The sequence below is a fragment of the Carcharodon carcharias genome, chromosome 28, assembly GCF_017639515.1.
Source record: "Carcharodon carcharias isolate sCarCar2 chromosome 28, sCarCar2.pri, whole genome shotgun sequence".
NCBI classification, from domain to species: Eukaryota; Metazoa; Chordata; class Chondrichthyes; order Lamniformes; family Lamnidae; genus Carcharodon; species Carcharodon carcharias.
The window spans coordinates 32,118,352-32,138,665 of record NC_054494.1 but is presented as its reverse complement, the minus strand read 5'-3'; the positions used below and the strand labels follow the sequence as shown (position 1 = coordinate 32,138,665).

General features: G+C 41.1%; 1 protein-coding gene across 9 annotated transcripts in view; it reads right to left on the bottom strand.

Annotated features, from left to right (window-relative positions):
- usp54a (ubiquitin specific peptidase 54a) overlaps nt 1-20,314 on the bottom strand; it is a 143,231-nt gene that overhangs the window by 25,198 nt on the left and 97,719 nt on the right. For 7 of the 9 annotated variants that reach the window (XM_041176211.1, XM_041176212.1, XM_041176203.1 and 4 more), the window contains exons 8-14: nt 19,948-20,094; nt 13,671-13,820; nt 12,718-12,883; nt 9,888-10,058; nt 6,613-6,768; nt 5,782-6,472; nt 4,900-5,033 (exon numbers count right to left, since the gene is read on the bottom strand). In XM_041176211.1, coding sequence (XP_041032145.1) covers nt 4,900-5,033; nt 5,782-6,472; nt 6,613-6,768; nt 9,888-10,058; nt 12,718-12,883; nt 13,671-13,820; nt 19,948-20,094 — 1,615 coding nt within the window. The remainder of the gene's footprint in view (nt 1-4,899; nt 5,034-5,781; nt 6,473-6,612; nt 6,769-9,887; nt 10,059-12,717; nt 12,884-13,670; nt 13,821-19,947; nt 20,095-20,314) is intronic. The other 2 variants (XM_041176207.1, XM_041176209.1) reach the window with 2 other exon arrangements.

Below are 20,314 nucleotides of genomic sequence, written 5' to 3'. Positions count from 1 at the left end.
TAATACTTAACAACAACTTACCACATGATGGATACAGGTAAAGGGAAAGCTGGAAAAAGGCTAAATAGATGTATTACTGATTATATCAATGTGCCTGTGAGCTACAAAAAGTAAGACCACAGGATTAACACCTTGATGACAGGCAGAGTTAAGCGGTTCCCAGAGAGAACCATCACCGGAAGTGAAGATACTGAGCCATTGAAAGATAGGATAAAATGGTGCATTGTAAAGTTGTTTAAGGAATTGAGGTCTGACATGAGACAGCAGCTGGAGAGAGTAAACTGGAAGGAGTGGGGGTGCCTATCCAGATGGATTCAGAACAGGGAACTCATTTCACAGGGAGAGTCATTAAAAAAGTGTGTAATCTTTTGGAGATTAAACAGAGATTCCATATTCCTTACCACCCCCAGAGTCCAGGGACGGTGGAAAGGATGATCTGAACTTTAAAAAACATCTATAGCCTAAGCAATTCAGGAGACAGGCAACAACTGGGCCACAGTATTGCCCAGCATTCTAGTGTGCCATGGGCTACCCCAAGCAGGACCACCGGGTTCACTCCATTTGAAACAATAACAGGAAAGGCCATGCAATTACCTGAAGGCATTATAGTAGGAGGTGTAGGGCCACTGAAAGGAAAAATACAGGACAATGTAAGGAAATTAAGTAGGCAATTACATGAGTTGAGAGAGGAAGTTAGAGATTGACAGATGATTCAGGATATGGAAACAGGCAAATCCAAAAAGCAACAACGGACCCCCCCAAGTGGGGAATAAGGTGATGGTCAAGGTGAGCTCAGAGCGAACAGGCATGGACCATATGAGGTAATTATGACAGGTGATACATGCGCACTTGTAGATATGAGAACGAGAGCCAATGTTAATGTCTCCACAGACCTACGATCCTGGTCATGGGCGTATCAGTACTGGCAACAAGGTCGGGGATCATCACTGCTCATCCCGCACCGCAGGAGGAACTTGGTACAGCATGAACAGTGCCGAATGCGACATGCAACGGGGAATGATAAAGGTAACAGTAGGAGAACAAGTGCTTTCAAAATTGTAGTAAGGGTTTGCTTCAGATCAGGCATGGGAGGTCCGCCACTACCCAACCACCTCCCATCTCTACTTTCACAGTCCGAGTAGAGATAATTGAAGACCCTCAAACCACACCAACTGACCCATCTTGTCTGACTATGCATCCAGGACCGACGAATGGTTTGGTACTGGTTAATCAGAAGTTTTGTATGACAATGTACACCATGAGCTGGTACCCATAGTCGTGAATGTATCCAGTGTCATCCTGCCCCAGTGGTGCTCAACCCATACCCAAGCACTCTATACGGCTCTGATGCACCAATTGATGACTGAAACATTTCAGTTCAATGGCGAGATGTGATCAGGCTTGGGAGGGAACCGTGTTAAGCGCAGCCTGATAAATGATGCCGCTACGATATTCAACATAGGGACATCACTGGTTAATCCAAAGCCTGGCTACCGTGCTCGAAAGTCATGTGGGGACTATCAATACATTAATTGAAATAGGGAAAGATATTTCAGATGAAGCGAGCAGAAATGATGTATGCAGCAACTATGGACAAGAATCATCACTTGACCGGTTGCCAGCTCAGAGGTTTAACACATGTATATAGAATGAATGTTGAATGTATAGTGAATAGTAATATGCTAATAGGCATTGTATTAGTAATACTTATGTCAATGACATAACCCAGGCAAGAAGCCCAGTGACTGCTGGTATGGGACCCCAGCCATGGGGCCCATTTGTACACCTACAAATGGACTTTATACAAATGCCTAAATGTATGGGATATAATTATGTTTTAGTTCTAGTATGTATGTTCTCGCAATGGGTAGAGGCAAATCCCACCCGACGAAATGATGCTGTTGTTGTTGTAAAATTGTTGTTGCGTGAATACATACCCAGATTTGGGATACCAGAGATTTTATCGAGTGATAATGGGCCTCATTTTACCGCTAAAGTGATAAAGGAACTGTTGAAGGCCTTACAATGCAACCCTCACCTTTCCTGCCCATTCCACCCTAAGTCTACTGGGGCTGTGGAAAGACAAAAAGGGTATTCTGAAAAACAAACTAGCTAAATTATGTGAAGAAACCAGTTTGAAATGGCCTGAAGCTCTATCCTTGGCGCTCATGACTATGCGCTCTCACCCTAACCGTACCACCTCCCTCTCCTTATGAAGTTGTAATGGGACGTCATATGCGCCTCCCAGTGGCCCCCACCTTTGTCTGCTAGGGAAATGGACATCCAAGCTATGGATGAGGGAATGATTACATACTGTATAGCACTCACTAATTCTCTCAAGAGCTTGCATATACAGGTAGCAGAAGCTCAGAAAAAGCCCACCATTGAAGAATGCCATCAATACCAGCCTGGGGACCTAGTCTTGGTAACGACCTTCAGGAGAAAGAACTGTTTGGAACCTGGATGGGAAGGGCTTTCCAAGTCCTGCTCACCACCCACATGGCCGTGAAAGTTGAAGGACGACCCTTGTGGATCCACGCATCGCACGTCAAGCGGACGCTGCCCTCGGACGGAAGTACTTGTGCAAGAACTTTACCTGAGCCATCAGAGTGCTGACTCTGATTTTGATCCTGTCCTGCGTGGTCCTTGCAGAGGGATGGACTACCAATTCTGTGGTTCAACGAATGCAGGCCATAGCCTCGCAAGTTAATTGGATTAAATGTTGAATTTGTACTCATTTTCCTGTTAACCCCTCTTCCTCAGAGATGCATTTTTTGGCTTTCCCCTCAGATTCTACATGGTCCCTACTTAATACAGGGGCCCTCTTTCATCGAACGACCATTTGGAGATGGGAGCCCACCTTTGTGGTCGTTAAGGGCCCGGCCTGGCTATGCATCAGGAGAAATTATACCAAGGGTAGTACTCGGGTGGGTGAGTTGCCATTGGGTTCCTGTGCCTACTTTGCTGATTCAAGCCAGCTATCTATTCCCTCCCTCTCCTCAGGGATCAAGACCCCTCTGAGGATGAAGCCCGGCGGCTAGGATACATAGAACTTGGCTAAGGGTGGTGGATTGTCCTTTTAGGACAAAAGGGGGGAAATGTGGTGGCTGAGACAACTATAGGGAGCACACTCAGTATTGAAAGGATTAATGGAGAAATTGAATTAAATGCTTAGGCCTAAGAGAAAAACACTGCAAACTTGAAGAACAAGACCATCTTGTCTGACTACTGTAGGATGAGCCCTGAGACATTCCATGTCTCTCTCTCTCAGGCCGAATGTAATCAAAGTTGTGATAGCCAAATTATAAACAACTGCACCTGCGGTGTAGGAATGGAAATTAACTAAAACATGGATTGGTCAGTTAACATATGCAAATAAGTGGATTGAGATGTGCAAAATTTACTGATTGGTTGTAAAATGCTTTTAAGCAAGTGTTTGTGTATTCTGCTTTGAGATGGTACAATAACTCTCGCTGTATTGTTCTCCCTTGTGCACAAGTAATAAATGGGGTTTCTGTGATGCCTCGATGTGATCAATCTCTGACAGACGCTTCGAGTCCGTATGACTCTTCATCAGTTCTGAGTTTTTCCAGCTATTTTTGTTTTTGTTTCAAATTTCCAGCATCTGCAGTATTTTGCTTTTATCTTAGGGTAAAAACAAAATCAGGTGTAGCTGCTGTGCCACAAGAGGAATTTTAGCAGCTCAAAGTGTGCAAGCCTTAAAGACCTCATTATCAATTGCCATAGTTGCCAAGAAATCAAACAGGGAATTCAAAAGAAGCTTCTTTGCCCAGAGAGTGGTGAGGACATGGAGTAGTTGAGATGAATAGTATAGACCCATTTCAGGGGAAGCTAGATAAACATGAGGGAAAAGGGTTATGCTGATACTTGGATGAAGGAGGATAGGTGGAGGCTTGAGTGGAGCATAAACAACAGTACTGACTGGTTGGGTCGAATAGTATGCGCTGGATATTCTATGTAAAGCATGAGATGCTTACTAACTCAATCCATGGGGGTGCCCCTAGCAGTTAATGGTCATAAGTATGATGTACAGCTTTAGTAAATCTACTGTTAAGACTGTTACAAAAAATTGTGTCAAAATCACTTACAGCTGCAAATATCAGAGTAAGTCACAAAAGTATTTGCTAAATAAAAGGTTAGTGATGACAGAGCATCAGACTGTTGCACCTTCAGCACTAGAACGATAGTTAATATCAACTTAGAGCCTTCTTCTCCCTGTTGATACTAAATTAAATGAGTTTGGGTCAACTCAATCCAATTCCTGATGAACAGGTATCCCACGTGCTCGAAGGTCACCTGCTGTGGATGATCGAGATACATTTACCTCGCACTGACCAATCTGTACAAGTCACTTCATTATTATAATGGACTTCGCACAGTCTCAATTCTTAGAATACAACTCAGGTCGATGTCAATTCAAAAGGAAAATTGCACTATTTTTAAAGAAGGGATAAAAATAATACAAATTACTAATTGCTGGAAGTGATGAAATGGAAGGATTTTCACAACTGGCATGTTTTCTCAGAGTTACTGCTTATCAGTTGTACTAAGTCAATCAGTCCACACTAGGACTCCGGGAATACATATCTTTCTTTTTAAACTTTGAAAATAAACACGCCTGCAACAGTTACTTCACCAAGGTAACCAGGAACAGTTTCAACATCTTGTTGCATGCATTTTCAAAATGATACTGAAATAATTTTTTTAAAACAAACATTTGGCAAAAAACTTCAGGAAAATTTTAAATAGGGGAAGATGAAAAAGCTGCAAGTCATTTTGTTATGACGGCATATGCAAGTGAGACATAGTACACTATCAATACAATTTACCTTCATCATAAAGAAACTTTCAGTATTAGGATATAAAAGGTTTTCTTACTGAAACTCTGCTGCAAATTCACCCAGCTCTTAGAGGCTGCAGACGATTCCTGTTGTAAGGCACTGCTACTCTTGGACTTGGGAACAGTTTTCCATGAAGGACCAGAACTGATGGGTTTCTTGGCATTCACTTCCCTTTAAATAGAGCAGTACACACATTGTGCCTCAGAAAAATCGACATTTACTGTATTGCACAGAAGTACCAACTTAGACTGGCAAGTTATAGCAATTACCACAGGTCGAATGGAAAAGAAAATAAACTGAGACTACAGGCAGACAGAGGCGTAACTTTGCATTGGAGGGTGGATCACAAACTTAAAGACAAGGTAGTATTTTTTATGATAATCCGTGTTGTGCCCTATCATTTATTTAGTTTGCACATCTAGTCGTCATAGAGCAATGCTTATAATTTATGATATTAAATGTATTAAATAGTTTGTACCATATACGCTCACACACATGCATGTTACTCAACAAAATTAATTGGTTTTGCCAATATATTTATTTACTACAGAAAGCAAAAAGTAAATTGTACTTCAATCTCAACTGCCGGTCAAAGAAACAATGGCTGTTAGTACAAGAATCCCATGGCACTATTGCCATTCTTTTTGCTACTGCTGAATATACAGACCACATTAAATGTATCTGACATTAGGCTGTACACTTGGTCAAACTTGATGAATTTTATTTACACTCTCCCTCAAAAATATTAATATTGGAAAAAATATACGCACCAAAAATTTTGAAAGTGGCAAGAAGTTTTGTACAGAGGCAATTCTTGAAAGTTTATGTTTTTAACAAACAATATAAAGCAAAATGAAACTTACAACCTCCTACTCCAAAAGCAAGTAACAAATGCCAAATAATCAAATGACTGATTTACCTGAATGGATTAGCATTAGGGTTGTGCAATCCACCTGGAATCCCATCAGTAACCGAAGTATCCAAACTTACTGGACTGTTGCTGTTGCGCTCACTGCTCTCATAGCCAGACTCCATTCTCTGAATAAAGCATTCATTTTCTCCCAAAGTGTGGGTCCCTGTTTGTTGCATACATTTACCAGGATACCCAGCCTTCTCGTACCTGTCATTATTCAAGGGTACGCCTTTTCCTTCATTCTTTGTACTGTCCAGTGTCAAAGGGGTACCTCCAAATCCTACTGAATTTTCAGTCTTATTGTGGTTACAATCTTTAGTGTCATCCTCGGGCGTTGCATTCATCTGTGTATAACATGCAACCCTCCTTTTCTCTTTTGTGAAAATACTGTCAATATTGAGAACCTCCCGTTTGGGTTTCCACAAGTAAGTCTTTGACCTGCTCGATGAACTTGATTTGGATTCACTGCTGGTGCTTTCTATTTCCCAGTCTCGTAACTGTCCGCCTGACATTCGGAAGTTGTCATTGTCTACAGGTTCAGTCATCTTTGCTTGAAATGATTTGTTATTACTCTGGTCTTGGTTATGTGAAGGTCGATTATGAATAATATTGCTCATGGTTTCTCTGAAGTCCTTTAATCTACTAGTAGCAGGTTTTGGTCCAGTTCTTGGGGCTTGTTTCTCTTTTAATGTTTCACCTACAATTTCAGACATGAAAAACACAAAGGCTAAAACGTGCACAAGAACAGCACCCAACTATTGACAGACACCCACCACCCTACACTTTCAATTCATGCCACTTTCACTGTAGGGTTTCTAGATTGATTCTTTTCCTCACCTTCACTGTGATAACCACAGGACGGAACTTCATCTGATTTCCCTGGCTTCCCTCGATTATCAGGGTGCCTGGGTCGGCTAGAACTCCGTCTTCTATCCACAGAAATCCCTTTTTTGAAAGGAGGTCGGTGATTAGATTCACTGTCTGTATGATGTCCTGAGACAAAATATCAATTTCTCAAGATAAAATGAATAATTTTTAAAAAGAAAAGAATATGGCAGGGACAACTCAATAGATTCCATGCCTCCAAATCACTGACTGATACAATGCTATTAATGATGACAGTGATAACATTACCTGTGATGCATGATAGCAACGCTCTTGCATTATCAAACAATGCTGTGTCTTTGACTGTAATTACACTATAGTTAATGATCTCATATCTCAAATGCACTGAGCTTCCCTCACTACCAAGAACTTTAGTTTTGACAGCATGAGAGCATCCACAGATATAAACCATTTCAAAAGCTCTGCTGGGCTTTGAAAAGAAAATCATTCTAACCTCAATTTCCTATCTTTATCATCTATTCCAAATATCCCAAGTCATACGAGCATATGAATTTGGAGCAGCAGTAGGCCATTCGGCCTCTTGAGCCCACTGCACCATTTGATAAGATATGGATGGTCTAATTGTGGCGTCTACTTTCCTGTCTACTCCCTATATGCTTTTGACGCCCTTGTCAGTCAGCCTTATGACCCAGCCTGCACACAGAATTCCACAGGCTAATGACCCCAACGAAAAAAATTCGCCTCATCTCTGCCTTAAACGGGAGAGCTCTTATTTTTAGACTGTGTCTCCTAGTTCTAGTCTCTCTTATAAGGGGAAAACATCTTTTCCACATCCACACTATCAAGTCCCCTCAGGATCTTATATGTTTCAATAAGATCATTATTGACCTCTCATTCTTCTAAACTCCAAAGGATACAGGTCCAACCGTTCCCCTTCAGACAACCACTTCATTCCAGTTATCAGCCGAGTGAACCATCTCAGCACTGCTCCAAATGAAATTTTATCCTTTCTTAAATAAAGAAGCCAAAACTGTACACAGTACTCCAATGCCCTGTACAATTGTACCAAAACTTTGCTGCTTCTATATTCCATTCCTTTTGCAATAAACAACAACATTCCAGTTGCCTTCCTAATCACTTGCAGTACTAGCATATTAACTTTTTGTGATTCATATACCAGGAGGCCCAAGTCCCTCTGTCCAGAGAGTTCCGCAAACACTCTCCATTTAAATAGTATGCTGCTTTTCTATTCTTCTATTCTGTCAAAGTGGACAAGTTCATGTTTTCCCACATTGTACTTCATCTGCAAAATTTTTTGTCTACTCATTTAACCTATCTATATCCCTTTGCAGAGTCCTTATGTCCTCTTCTACACATCATGTTTCATTTGCACTGAATGCCAACGTATGGGCAATTTCTTCCTTGGTAAAAAAGGGCCCTTAAAGTAAAATTATATGAACGTCAGCAGAACTTTAATTTTTCAAAGGTTAGTCAGCCATTTGGTTAACATTCAATGAAATCCATCATCATAGTCTAAAGTGTCCAACACAAACTACAGAGAAATCCACACATATCTCCCAATTTGTGCCCATGTCCACTGCAAGTCCCTGTCTGAATCCCTTCAATCAGGTTCTCACCTCTACCACGGTACCAAAAAAGTGCTAACCAATGTCACAGATATGCATTATTCTGCCTTACTGTTCTGTAGCCTTTCTGCTAACATGTGTTCACTACACTTTCCTCCTCTAAAGCCTCGTGCCTGTTGTCCAGCTCAGTAGAATTGCCCTCATTTGGTTCCAATCTTACATGACAGTGGCCAGGATATATCCAGCAACAGTTTCTCTTTCTGCAATCTGTGTCCCTCTCCCCAGAGTCCCATTAGTTCATCCTTCATTTCCTCCTTTTCCTCAGCTACATATGGTCGTAGGTGACAAAAACTGCAGACGTAAGTTCAGTTTCTACATGTGCTGGTGATACCTATTTCTACCTTTCCATTACTTCTGTGAACCTCTCTATGGTCTTTGCTGTCAGACTGCTTGTCCAATATCTAGATCAGTCACAATTTCCTTCAATTTTTGGTGAGGCTGGTCTTACAATCGTCTTCAGCATTTATCACAAGTTCTACACCTACACTATTGTTTGCACCTGCCTCTGCAGTTGAACTAGATTTTCATAATCTCATTGTCCTATTCAACTCCAAACAGAGCCTCAGGACCAATATGCTCATCAACAAAGGCAACTCCTTCCACCTCCAGGGTTCCTCTTCTAAGCCTCTACCTAACAATTATTTCTTTGGCTCGGCATCCTTTTTTTATGATTATACCTCAGAATGCATTCAATGTTTTTTTCGTTGAGAGGTTGTATAAACGCAAGTAGCTGTTTTAAGAGACACACACCGGATTTACTAACTGCAGACAGCTTAGGCAAAAGTCAGAATTTAGGGACCACAAGTGTGTGCAGAGACACTGCTGAACTTCATCTAAAGCCATGCAGCTTACCAAAACAAAGCACTGGCAATTTTTCGATTGTTTGTCCAGCCATGACCACCCAATCAGAGAAGTGAACTGGCTGGGTTACTGCAGTCTCGTCAGAAAAATTCCACTTCCCAACAACAAGTTTATCATTCCCAGCCCCTTTGACTTGCCAAGCTGGCTGATCAATCACTAGTCTCCATAACACAGCAAGCAGTGACCCACTTAAGCAGCATCAAAACCTACAAGTGAAATACAACTGATTGCAGAACGGATAACTGATATGGTAATTACTTGTTAAAGTGACCAGCTTACTGATATCCTAGAAGTTCTCCAGGCTTTATGCAGATTATTTTGGGTCATTCGACAATTTTAATTCAAGGTGGCAGATTAATGTATTAGATGAAAGAACATGCCTATTCCATGCTACAAGACATTAAAAGACTGCATTAGCTGATTTATCTGAACCCATACATCACAAGTTTAAAAAGTAGGAAAATACAAGATTTAATTCCTTCAACAGGACATGAGCTCACAAAATATCAACTATATTTTCAAAGGGTTTAAAAAAAACATTCTTAAAAACTCATGCCTTGGGTCGAAAATTTATAAGAATGGAATCAATTTCTTTTTTAGTTTTTATTACACTTCAATTTGTGGCATTCACTGTAAAATTTACTTTTCTAAAATTACAATCCTTTATTATCTTAATTTAATCAGTTTTGCCAGGGTCTGTACTACCAGAGATTGATTTTCGATTCTTAGGGCTACACATCAGTTCTGCATTTATAGTACCTGTGTCCCTGCTGCTTTGAGAGGCTGTATCATTCTCCATGTTATAAATCACTGTACCCTGCGAGTCAGAGGAGAAATGGCTGACCGTAGACTCATGATGACTGTGTTTGTAATGGTAGCTCTCATTAGAAGAATCTGTCCTGCTGTCACTTGATATAGATGGTTCTCTTCCTGCAAAATGACAAGCCATAAAAACATGAGTCAGTAAAGACTACCCAGAGCACGTCACTAATTCCAGGTATACCTGCCATCTACACTGGCTTCGCTGCTCATCAGTTTTGGTAAACACTTTCTAGGGAGTGAAATCCAGCAGGGGAAATAGAAGCATTGTCATTTACAACAGTCAGTCACCAATTAATCAAGTCTTAATCTACACAGAAGCCTTTCAAACTCAGCAACTTTCAGGGGAAAAGCTTCAAAAACATAGGAGAGAATTTCCCACCCCCCCCCCCAGTTGGAGCGGTTGTGCGGGGGTGGGCGCAAACCAATCGGGTCCGTGCCGTCATTTTACATGGGTGGGCTAATCAAGGCCTGCCCAGCATGACGCGTGCCCGGAAGCACTAAGCTTTCTCTGTGCGGGCGGGAGGGAGTTCCCTGAGTCGGGGCCTGTGCACTTTCAGGCATATGCGCATGAAAGAGTGCAGAGGTGCCTCAGGGAAATTGGTTTAAGTTTCAAAAATTTAAATAAAGAAACAAAAAATTTTAGGACATGACCTCTCATGTGACAGCATCACATGAGCTGGGACATGTCAATGAAAATTAATGGAAAACTTTATTTAATTTATAAGGCCTTCATGAAACCTCATCCTGCCCATGGTTGAGGTTCCATGAAAAATGCAAAGTCCACCTGGGCCCTTCGCCTCCCCGGCAACCTTAAGGTTAGACGGGCAGCCCAGTTTATTACTTTAATTGATTTTTAAACGGCCTTAGCAGGCCTTTGACAACTGACAATCTAAATGACGTGTGGTGATGTCGGGATGCCAGCCTGATGTTATTGCGCATCATATTACACCTCGGCAAGCAGGCCCTGCCCTGCTTGCCAAGCCGAAAATTCAGGCCATAATTTCTACGTGGTCATCTTTATCAGTCAATTTAAGAAAAACAGGAAACCAAGTTTTGTGCTTATCAAGTAAACACTTGATACAAACTTTCCCCAAACTTCAGTTTACAACATATCTAAAGGATATTAACCTTAATAAGCGAATCTCATTGTCAGGGCCCGAAGATGGAAAATAAATATCACAAAGAACTGCAATGAAAGGTTTGTGTGCTTTGATTGTGAATATATTCTGGACCGTGATTGCAAATGCAGAGAAACTAATGAACAGAAATACAGCAAGCAACTAACAACTCTCTCCTCTGCCATATTCTCACCCCTTTCTACCCTTCAATCCCAAAAGGCCAACTCTTGAGTGCAATTCCACAGGCACCAGCTGCCCTCTGGTGCCTAGGAATGTGTCACTTCTAAACCAGTCCCCTATTCTTATTGCAGCCTGGACAGTTAGTGCTGTTATCGAGCCCAATTCTGCCATTAGCCAATGCTCTCTTGTGTACTGCCTTTTTACTGGATCACAGCCTAACCAAAGGCAAACTGAAGCGCTAGCTGAAATCTGTGACCACAGTACAGATTGTGAATTAAAATCATGCATCGCAGTAACATTGGCATTTACCAATTTTGCATTTCTAATGTTATTTTTCAGTGGGTTTTTTTGTGGGCATCATCTAACTCTTTCTATTTTATGACCCACAAACTAGGTGATGATTTGCTTCCATGACTCCATTGATAGCACTCTGAACAACCTTCAAAAAAGGCATGAGAAAGTCTGGGACATCTCTACAAAGGGAAAGACTGCTCTCATTCTCACCAGCAAAGTCAAATTTTCCGAACAGCAAATATGAAGTCTCTACAGGGAACTGGTGAACATTTGGGAAAACTGACCATTTTCACAACACAAAAGCCATATTCATACTTCAGTTATTAAGAATTAGTTCACAGAATTATGGTCATTGATGGCAAGGAGAGCTCTTATTGCCCATCCCTACTTTCCCTTGAGAAGGTGGTGATGAGCCAACTTCTTAAGCTGTTGCAGTCCATGTGGTATAGGTACACACACAGTGTTGTTAGGTAGGGAGTTCCAGGATTTTGATCCAGTGATGCTGAAGGAGCAGCAATTTACTTCCAAGATGGGATGGTGAGTGGTTTAGAGCAGAACTTGGAAATAAGGCACTCCTACAGACCCATTCCTCCATCTGGCCACTTGAGCCAAATGCAACTGGAGAGATTTTAATTACTCAGGAATAATCATATAAACAGAAATGTTACAGCACAAAAGGAGGCCATTTGGCCTGTCAGCTATGTGCTGGATCTCTGCAGCAGCAGTTTAGCTAGTCGCACTGCCCTGTTTTTACCCCACAGCCCTGGAAATTTTCCTCCTTCAGTTGTTTATCCAATTCCCTTTAGAAAGCCAAGATTGCACCAGCCTCCACTATCCTTTCAGGCAGTGCATTCCAGATCCTAACCACTCGCTGCATGAAAAAGTTCTCTCATGTCTTTGGCTCTTTTTCCAATCACTTTAAAACGATGCCCACCCCCGCCCCCGCCCCCCCACCCCTTGTGTCAATGAGAACCATTTCTCTCTAATTACTCTATCAATATCTTTGATAATTTTGAATACTTTTAATCAAATCTCTCAATATTCTCTTCTCCAAGGAGAAGAGCCCCAACTTCTCCAACCTATCCATGTAACTGAAGTCTCTCATCCCAGAAACCATTCTTGTAAACCCTACCTGCATCCTCTTTAAAGCCTTTAAAATAATAAGTCGTAATTACCTGAATCTTCACTGTCATAACAGGTTCTGCTGTACTGATGGGAATCTGGTAGGGGCAGATCCTGTACAGTCACAGGAGTGCCTCTCGGATCTGCATACAAAAGGAGTAACGGCTGATAGTGGCTCTTAATGCATCTGGTCACTACGTCCTTCCACTTGGGTCCAATCTAAATTGAAAATATGAAGAATTGCAATACTAGAGTTGTTACTGTATTGCCTTATCCACACTGAAACAGTTTCAATTTTTGTTAAACTGGCATTCATAATTCAGAAACATCTAAAAACTTGGCCTTCATAAAACTTAAATTGTACTTAGACTTGTTATGTGTTAACTTATTTGTATGTGTGCGTGGTAAGGAAGCTGGAGCGATTTACTCCTTGCAACAGTAGCAAACAATGCATTCATTTGGGCTCAGATGTTTTTTAGTAAAAGGGAGCAACACTCTTTTTTAAGCAGCTGGCAATTCAATACCATAAGAAAGGCTGCATTGACACAAATATATTTAGTTAACATAGCTTACTCAACATTCCCTCCATCAGTGAAGCTGTTCTGAATTAAACATTGCTGCATTTAGGTGGAATTATTGAAAGGGGAAACTGTTCTGACCGTTCGACACTTAAAATCTGTGCACTCCTTCACTGAGTAGCAGCTTCAAGGTTCGGGTGGAGGAGAGGGGGCTGGGAAGCAGATTTGTGGGTGGCTGCCTCCCAGCAGCATTCATTCAGACATGACTGTCAAAATTTACAGTTTAAACACCATGCTAAACCATATACAGAGGAAGCAAAGACATGAGCTAAGCATAAGACAGCTAAAGACAAGGCCATCACAGTTATTCATGTGCTGCAGTTATCCCCTACCTTTAAGCAATCAGCCACTTAAAGGCTAGTAATATCATAACTCAAACTAAAATACATCAATGCAAAACTGCAGCATTTTAGGTAAAGAACGCCTACCTCTTTCACATGGGCATCATCAAAATACATCCATTTGCGAATTTTTGTTTGGAAAAAGAAGGTGGAATAGTGTTTACCATAGTAACACACCATCCCTACCAAATAGAGCTCTGTGTGTTTAGCTTTGTCATCTGTCACCCGATAGAACAGCTGTAAAATACAAAGGATATCCATAGGAACTAGATGAAATTGTGGGCTATATCTAAAGCAGCCTTAGTCTACAATGGAGAGAGATATCTACATCAATCCTTGCTTTAATTATTCTAGCCTTTCAGAAAATAAAATGGCAAGTCTTTCATTGTCTCAACAACAAATACACTGATTAAATTATCTGGAATCAAACAATTAGCCAGTATTATATGCAAGTCAATCTTTCTGTTTCAGAGCACAGAATGCTGCATTTGCTGATTGTGTGACCTTGTTGGAAATCACACTATGTTGCAGGCAGCAAGGCTCCTAAACGTTCTGCAAGATACCCAATGGGGTTTACAGGTCACTGTTCATTAAAAAGGTTATTGTAAAAGAATATGCATAGGACTGGGAAAAAGAGGTCTGAGAGAAACATATACAAGTTCTGTGGCTAATACTAGGTTTCTGCATTCTTTGGTATACTCTTTCGGTCTCACTGAAGATTGGCCAAGAGTGAATTGTGATGGTCTCAAAATATGAAAGTAGCGACTCCATTAAACAATAATCAGCTTTTCTGTTAATATCTATTATGTTTCCCAAGATATTTTCCCTCAATGGTGCCTATTGAATGTTGGTCCACCAAAGTAAAACCTCAATACAATTGATGAAGGTTCTAGATAATGGACTAAGCCTACACTTACACTACAATTGTAGAGCTGGTGCAAAGTGATTTCAGTTTCTAATCTGAATGCAATAGTACAAAGGTCTTTCAGGGCCCAGAACTATACAACTATGATTCATTTGAAATTCAGGAAGAGTTTCGGTTTTTTGCTGTTTCCACAGCACTGAAATAACACGATAATCAACTGTGGAATGTGGAAAATAGACTCAAATTGACAAGACAACTACTGAAAAGGAACAAACAGTTACCATAACAAAGCTGTGACCACTGAGTTATTCAGTCAGTTCCTCACTGATTTTACTTCTGCACTCCAGACTGTACTGCTACCACTTAGATAAAAGTGCAATGCAATTAATGGATATTCCAAGACTTTCTTCAAGCTTCACATCTAAATACCTGTTCAATGTGTCAAATATTTTCATTAGGTACAACGGCATTTTAAAAAAAAACCTGTAAGCTTATGTGCTGCTCTGGTAACCAGCAAACAGTTAATATCATTTTCCAAACACAGAATTGAAATCTGGCTCAATATTGGAAACAAGCTTTTCTTTCACAAAATCGATACCAATGCACAAATAAAATTCATAGGCAGATATTTGCATAATAACTGTATTTTTAACCCACAGTAGCACCTAAAGCAGAATTTAAGAGCTGCATCAGTATACAATGTTTTACTGAAGTGATGCAGTGAACGCTGCCAAATGGTTGAAGTAGCAAATTAATTCATTATTTACATCAATGATGAAAGCTTCAAAGAAATTAGCCTGTAGCCTTCTGTTGTCAAAATCTGCTCTAAGATACAAAAAAAATGTACAAAATATTAAGTATGCTGTGGTCAGTAATTTCAAAGCCAATTTCCATCATAAACACATTGTGTATACGCCAAAATAAAACCTCTTGCTTAAACCAAGAACACACGTTAGCTTTACATCTTTATTAACTCCCAATACTCTACTAATTCTATTAGGTTTAACCAGGGTAATAAGTTTTACAAAGGGTAATTCTCTACAAACCAACTTAAAGCAATTGACCTGCGTTTGAAATGAGTGACAAAAGAAGCAGTACTAAAGCAAACTAAATAAACTGCATTAAAATCAAGATTACTACAATGGGTCACGTGGACAACAGACTTGCCATTGAAATTTAAATGAATGCAATTGTTAACAGATTTCTTACTATCTAGAAATTATTTGGCAAGTTTTAACCTTTATGAAGCTTAAATGTCTACAAAACAAATATTCAACTAAAAAATGAAAAATGGACAAAGAGTCATTAGTGTGGCTCCGGCTAGCAAACACAATAAAGCATAGGAACAAGAAATGGTCATTCAGCCTATCAAGCCTGTTCTGCTACAATAAAAGCAAAATACTGCAGATGCTGGAGATCTGAAATAAAATAGAAAGTGCTGGAAAAACTCAGCAGGTCTGGCAGCATCTGTGGAAAGAGAAACAAAGTTCACGTTTCGAGTCAATATGACTCTTCATCAGAACTCAAACCCAGTTCCAATGATGAGTCACATTGGTCTTGAAACGTGAACTCTGTTTCTCCCTCCACATATGCTGTCAGGCCTGAGTTTTTCCAGCACTTAACTCTTTTTAATCCTATTCTGCTATTCCATTAGATCCTGGTTCAACTCCATTTGCTTGTGTTTAATCCCTATCCCCTGATACAATGACCAAATAAAAATCTATTGATCTTACTGTTCAAAACTTCAGTTGACCAGGCATCCACAGCCTTTTAAGGGAAAAGTTCCAGATTTCCACTACCCCTTGTATGATTTCTGGATTTCACGCCTGAAATGCCTAGTTCTAATATAAGATTGTGTCCCTTGGTTCTGGATTTTCCCACCAGTGGGAAATGGCCTCTCTCTAGCTACCCAATCAAATACCTTTCTCATAATTTTAAAGATTTCAATTAGATCACACCTAAATCTTTTAAACTCATGGAAATACAAGCCAAGTTTATGAAATCTGTCTTCCTCATCTGATTACTTTGTGTGCCTGTGCATTAGCTTATTATGATTCCTTACCCAATCTCTTTGTTTTTCCACTGCTCCTAGTTCCATCATTAGGAAAATATTCCAATTTGTCTCTCTCAAGTTCAAATTGGATTACCTCACATTTCTCCACTCTGAACTCCATCTAATACAATGTTGTTCATTCAACTTAGTGTCTGTCCCTTTGTAACTTCATGCTCCCATTTAAGCAGCTTATTATGCCCCTTAACCTAGATATACAATTTCCTACTTCTCCATCCAAGTCATTAACATATACGATGTAAAGCTGAGGCCCCAGTAGATTCCCAAGCATCACCACTTGTCACATCCCACCAATCAGAGAACATTGCTTCTTTTCCCAAATCTAAGTCTCCTCTACCTCTGAACCAGCTGTCAGCCTATGTAATAAGATTGTCTCCAATTCTTTGCGCTTTCATTTTTGCTAACAATCTTTTGTGTAGGACCTTACCAAATGTTTTCTGAAACGCCATATAGACAACCACTAAAGACACACTACTATCCGCCTTGCTACTAGCCTCAAGAAATTCAACAAATTTAGTCAGACATCGCATGCCCATCATAACTCCATGTTGATTCTCTTTGATCACTTCAAACTTATCCAGGTGCTCTGTCTCCGATAATTTCCAGCAGCCTTCCTACAGCTGATGTTAAACTGATGGGTTCACAATTTGTGTTCTGACTCCTGCTCTTCTTAAATACAACAGTGCCATTTACAACTTTCCAATCCAGAGGCACAATTCTTGAATCTAGAGACCTTTGGAAAATTATGGCAAACGCATCTAAAATTCACTTGCCAATATTTTTTTTAGGTTCTCTGGAATGAAAATAATGCTGAAGATTTGCCTATCTTCAGTCCCATTATTTTCTCTTTACCACTTCTTTGCTTCAAATAAACCTTCTAAGTTCCTCTAAAATAAAAACAAAATATTGTGGATGCTGGAAAACAGGAAATGCTAGAAAAATTCAGCAGGTCTGGCAGCATCTGTGGAGAGAGAAACAGAGTTAATGCTTCGGATCTGCATGACTTCCTCCGAGCTAAAGAGTGGTAGAAATGTGATGGATTTTATAATGTTTGAGAGGTGGGGGTGGGGGCAGAGTGGGGGGTGAGAGGAGGGTGTGTTTGGTGGTGGCACCATGTTGATATTGGTGAAAATAGCAGAGGGTGATTCTTTGGATGTGGAGGCTGGTGGGGTGAAAAGTGAGGACAAGAGGGACCCTATCATGGTTCTGGGAGGGAGTGGAAGGGGTGAGGGGCAAAGGTGTGGGAGGTGGGTCGGACATGGTCGAGGGCCCTGTCAACCACAGTTGGTGGGGATGCTCTTGATTAAGGAAAAGGAAGATGTGTCAGAAACACTGTTTTGGAAGGCAGCATCATCGGAACAGATGCGACAGAGGCGGAGGAACTGGGAGAATGGGATGGAGTTCTTATAGGAAGCAGGGTGTGAGGAGCTGTAGTCAAGGTATGAATTTGGGCTGGGCATGATGCTGAACTCTTCTTCTGTCACCTTAGTCTCCGTGCTCACTTCTGTGGGCAGGAGTTCTCCCCCAGTTCAACGGATCCATTCACCCGCCTCCAGCATTCTCCCTCTACCTGGACCCTGCCAACTGGCCTCTTACCCACTCTCGATCTTTTCACTGAGGACTGTCGGTGTGACATCAGCCGTTTTAATTTCTCTGCTCCTCTTACTGACTCCAATCTGTCTCCTTCTGAATTTGCTGCACTCTGTTCTCTCAGGTCCAATCCTGACTTTATCATCAAACCTGCTGACAAGGGTGGTGCTGTTGTTGTCTGGCGTACTGACCTCTAGCTTGCAGAGGCTGAGCACCAATTCTCAGACACTTCTTCCTACCTCCCCTTGGACCATGGCCCTGTCACCAAAGATTAAATCATTGTTTCCAGGGCTGTCACTCTGGAGAACTTCCCTCCACAGCTTCCAAACTCAGTCTGCCAACCCCAGACAGCCCGCTTCTACCTCCTTCCCAAAATCCACAAAAAGCACTGTGCTGGTAAATCTATCATGTCAGCTTGTTCTTGCCCCACAGAACTCATTTCTTCCTATCTTGACTCCCTCTCCCCTTCTCCAGTCTCTTCCCACATACATTAGCAATTTCCCTGATGCCCTACGTCACATCAATAATTTCCGGATTGCTGGCCCTAACTGCCTCCTCTTCACTATGGATGTCCAGTCTCTCCACACCTCCATCCCCCACCAGGTCGGTCTAAGGGCTCTCCATTTCTTCCTTGAACAGAGGCCCAAACAATTCCCCATCCACCACTGCTCTCCTCCACCTGTCTGAACTTGTACCCTCACTGAACAATTTCTCCTTTAACTTGACTCACTTCCTCCAAATAAAAGGTGTGGCTATGGGTAACCGCATGGGCCCCAGTTATGCCTGTCTTTTTGTGGGGTATGTGGAACATTCTTTATTCCAGTGCTACACAGGCCCCCTCCCACAACTCTTTTTCTGTGCATCAGTGCCACTTCATGCTCTTGCTTGGGCCTGGAAAAATTTATCCTTCACTTGCACTTCCTTCAATTTGGTCTACTGTATTTAGTGCTCACCATGCGGTCTCCTCTACACTGAGGAGACTGAATGCAGACTGGGTGATCGCTTTGCAGAACACATTTGTTCAGTCTGCAAGCATGACCCAGACCTTCCTGTCGCTTGCCATTTCAATACACCATCTTGCACTAATGCCCGCATGTCCATCCTTGGCCTGTTGCAACGTTCCAGTGAAGCCCAACTCAAACTGGAAGAACAGCACCTCATCTCCCGGTTAGGCACTTTACAGCCTTCAGGACTTAACATTGAGTTGAACAACTTCAGACTATGAACTCTCTCCTCCATCTTTACCTACCTTTCAATCCAATTTTTAAAATTTTATTTATTCATTTTTCAAATTCTTTTTTTAAAAAATACTTTCACCCCCAACACACCCTCTCACCCTTGCCACCACAGGGCCATCTGTCACATTTTTATGTTGTGCTTTCACAGAGCAATGGCCCTTGTTCTGCTATTAACACATTCTGCTATCCTACCTTTATGCCACTATCAGCACCTTTATTAGTCTTTAACATGACTATTAACACTCCCTTTGTCTTGTGTCCATGACATCTTTGTCAATCTCTCCTGAGCTCCCACCTCCCTGACCTATTTTGCTCTAACCGCTCCACTGTCTCTAAAACAGTATAAAATTCATCACATTTCTACTTCTCTTTAGCTTTGAAAAGGAGTCGTACAGACCCGAAACATTAACTCTGTTTCTCTCTCCATAGATGCTGCCAGACCTGCTGAGTTTTTCCAGAATTTTCTGTTTTTATTTCAAAGTTCCTCTGCTTGACTTAGCTTTCAGTTCCTTGTTATTACTGGTATTTTGTAAAAATTGATACAAAGTACTCGATGTTGTTTCCTTATTGTCCGATAATAAACACTAATAACCAACTTACATCTCCTAGTTTGAGGCATGTTCCTAAGCTATGGATGACATCTTCAGCAAGATCAGAATGATCGGAGTCCCAGACCAGACCAATAGTGATTATCTCGGGGGAGTTCATCAACACTTTGCGGATTCTGATCTTCTCACCACAGTTGCTCTGTAAAGGAAATCAAAGTTAAAAAAATATATATATTCAGCTCCATAAAACCAAAACAAACAAGAGCAGCACTGAGTTTATTCAATGCTCACTGAAGTCCTAGAGTCAGAACTTACAGGAGGCGGCCATTTGGCTCATTCAGTCAAACCCAGCTCTCTGTACAGCATTCCAGTCAGTCTCATTTCCCCACTCTATCCCTGCAGTTCTGCAACTTTATTTC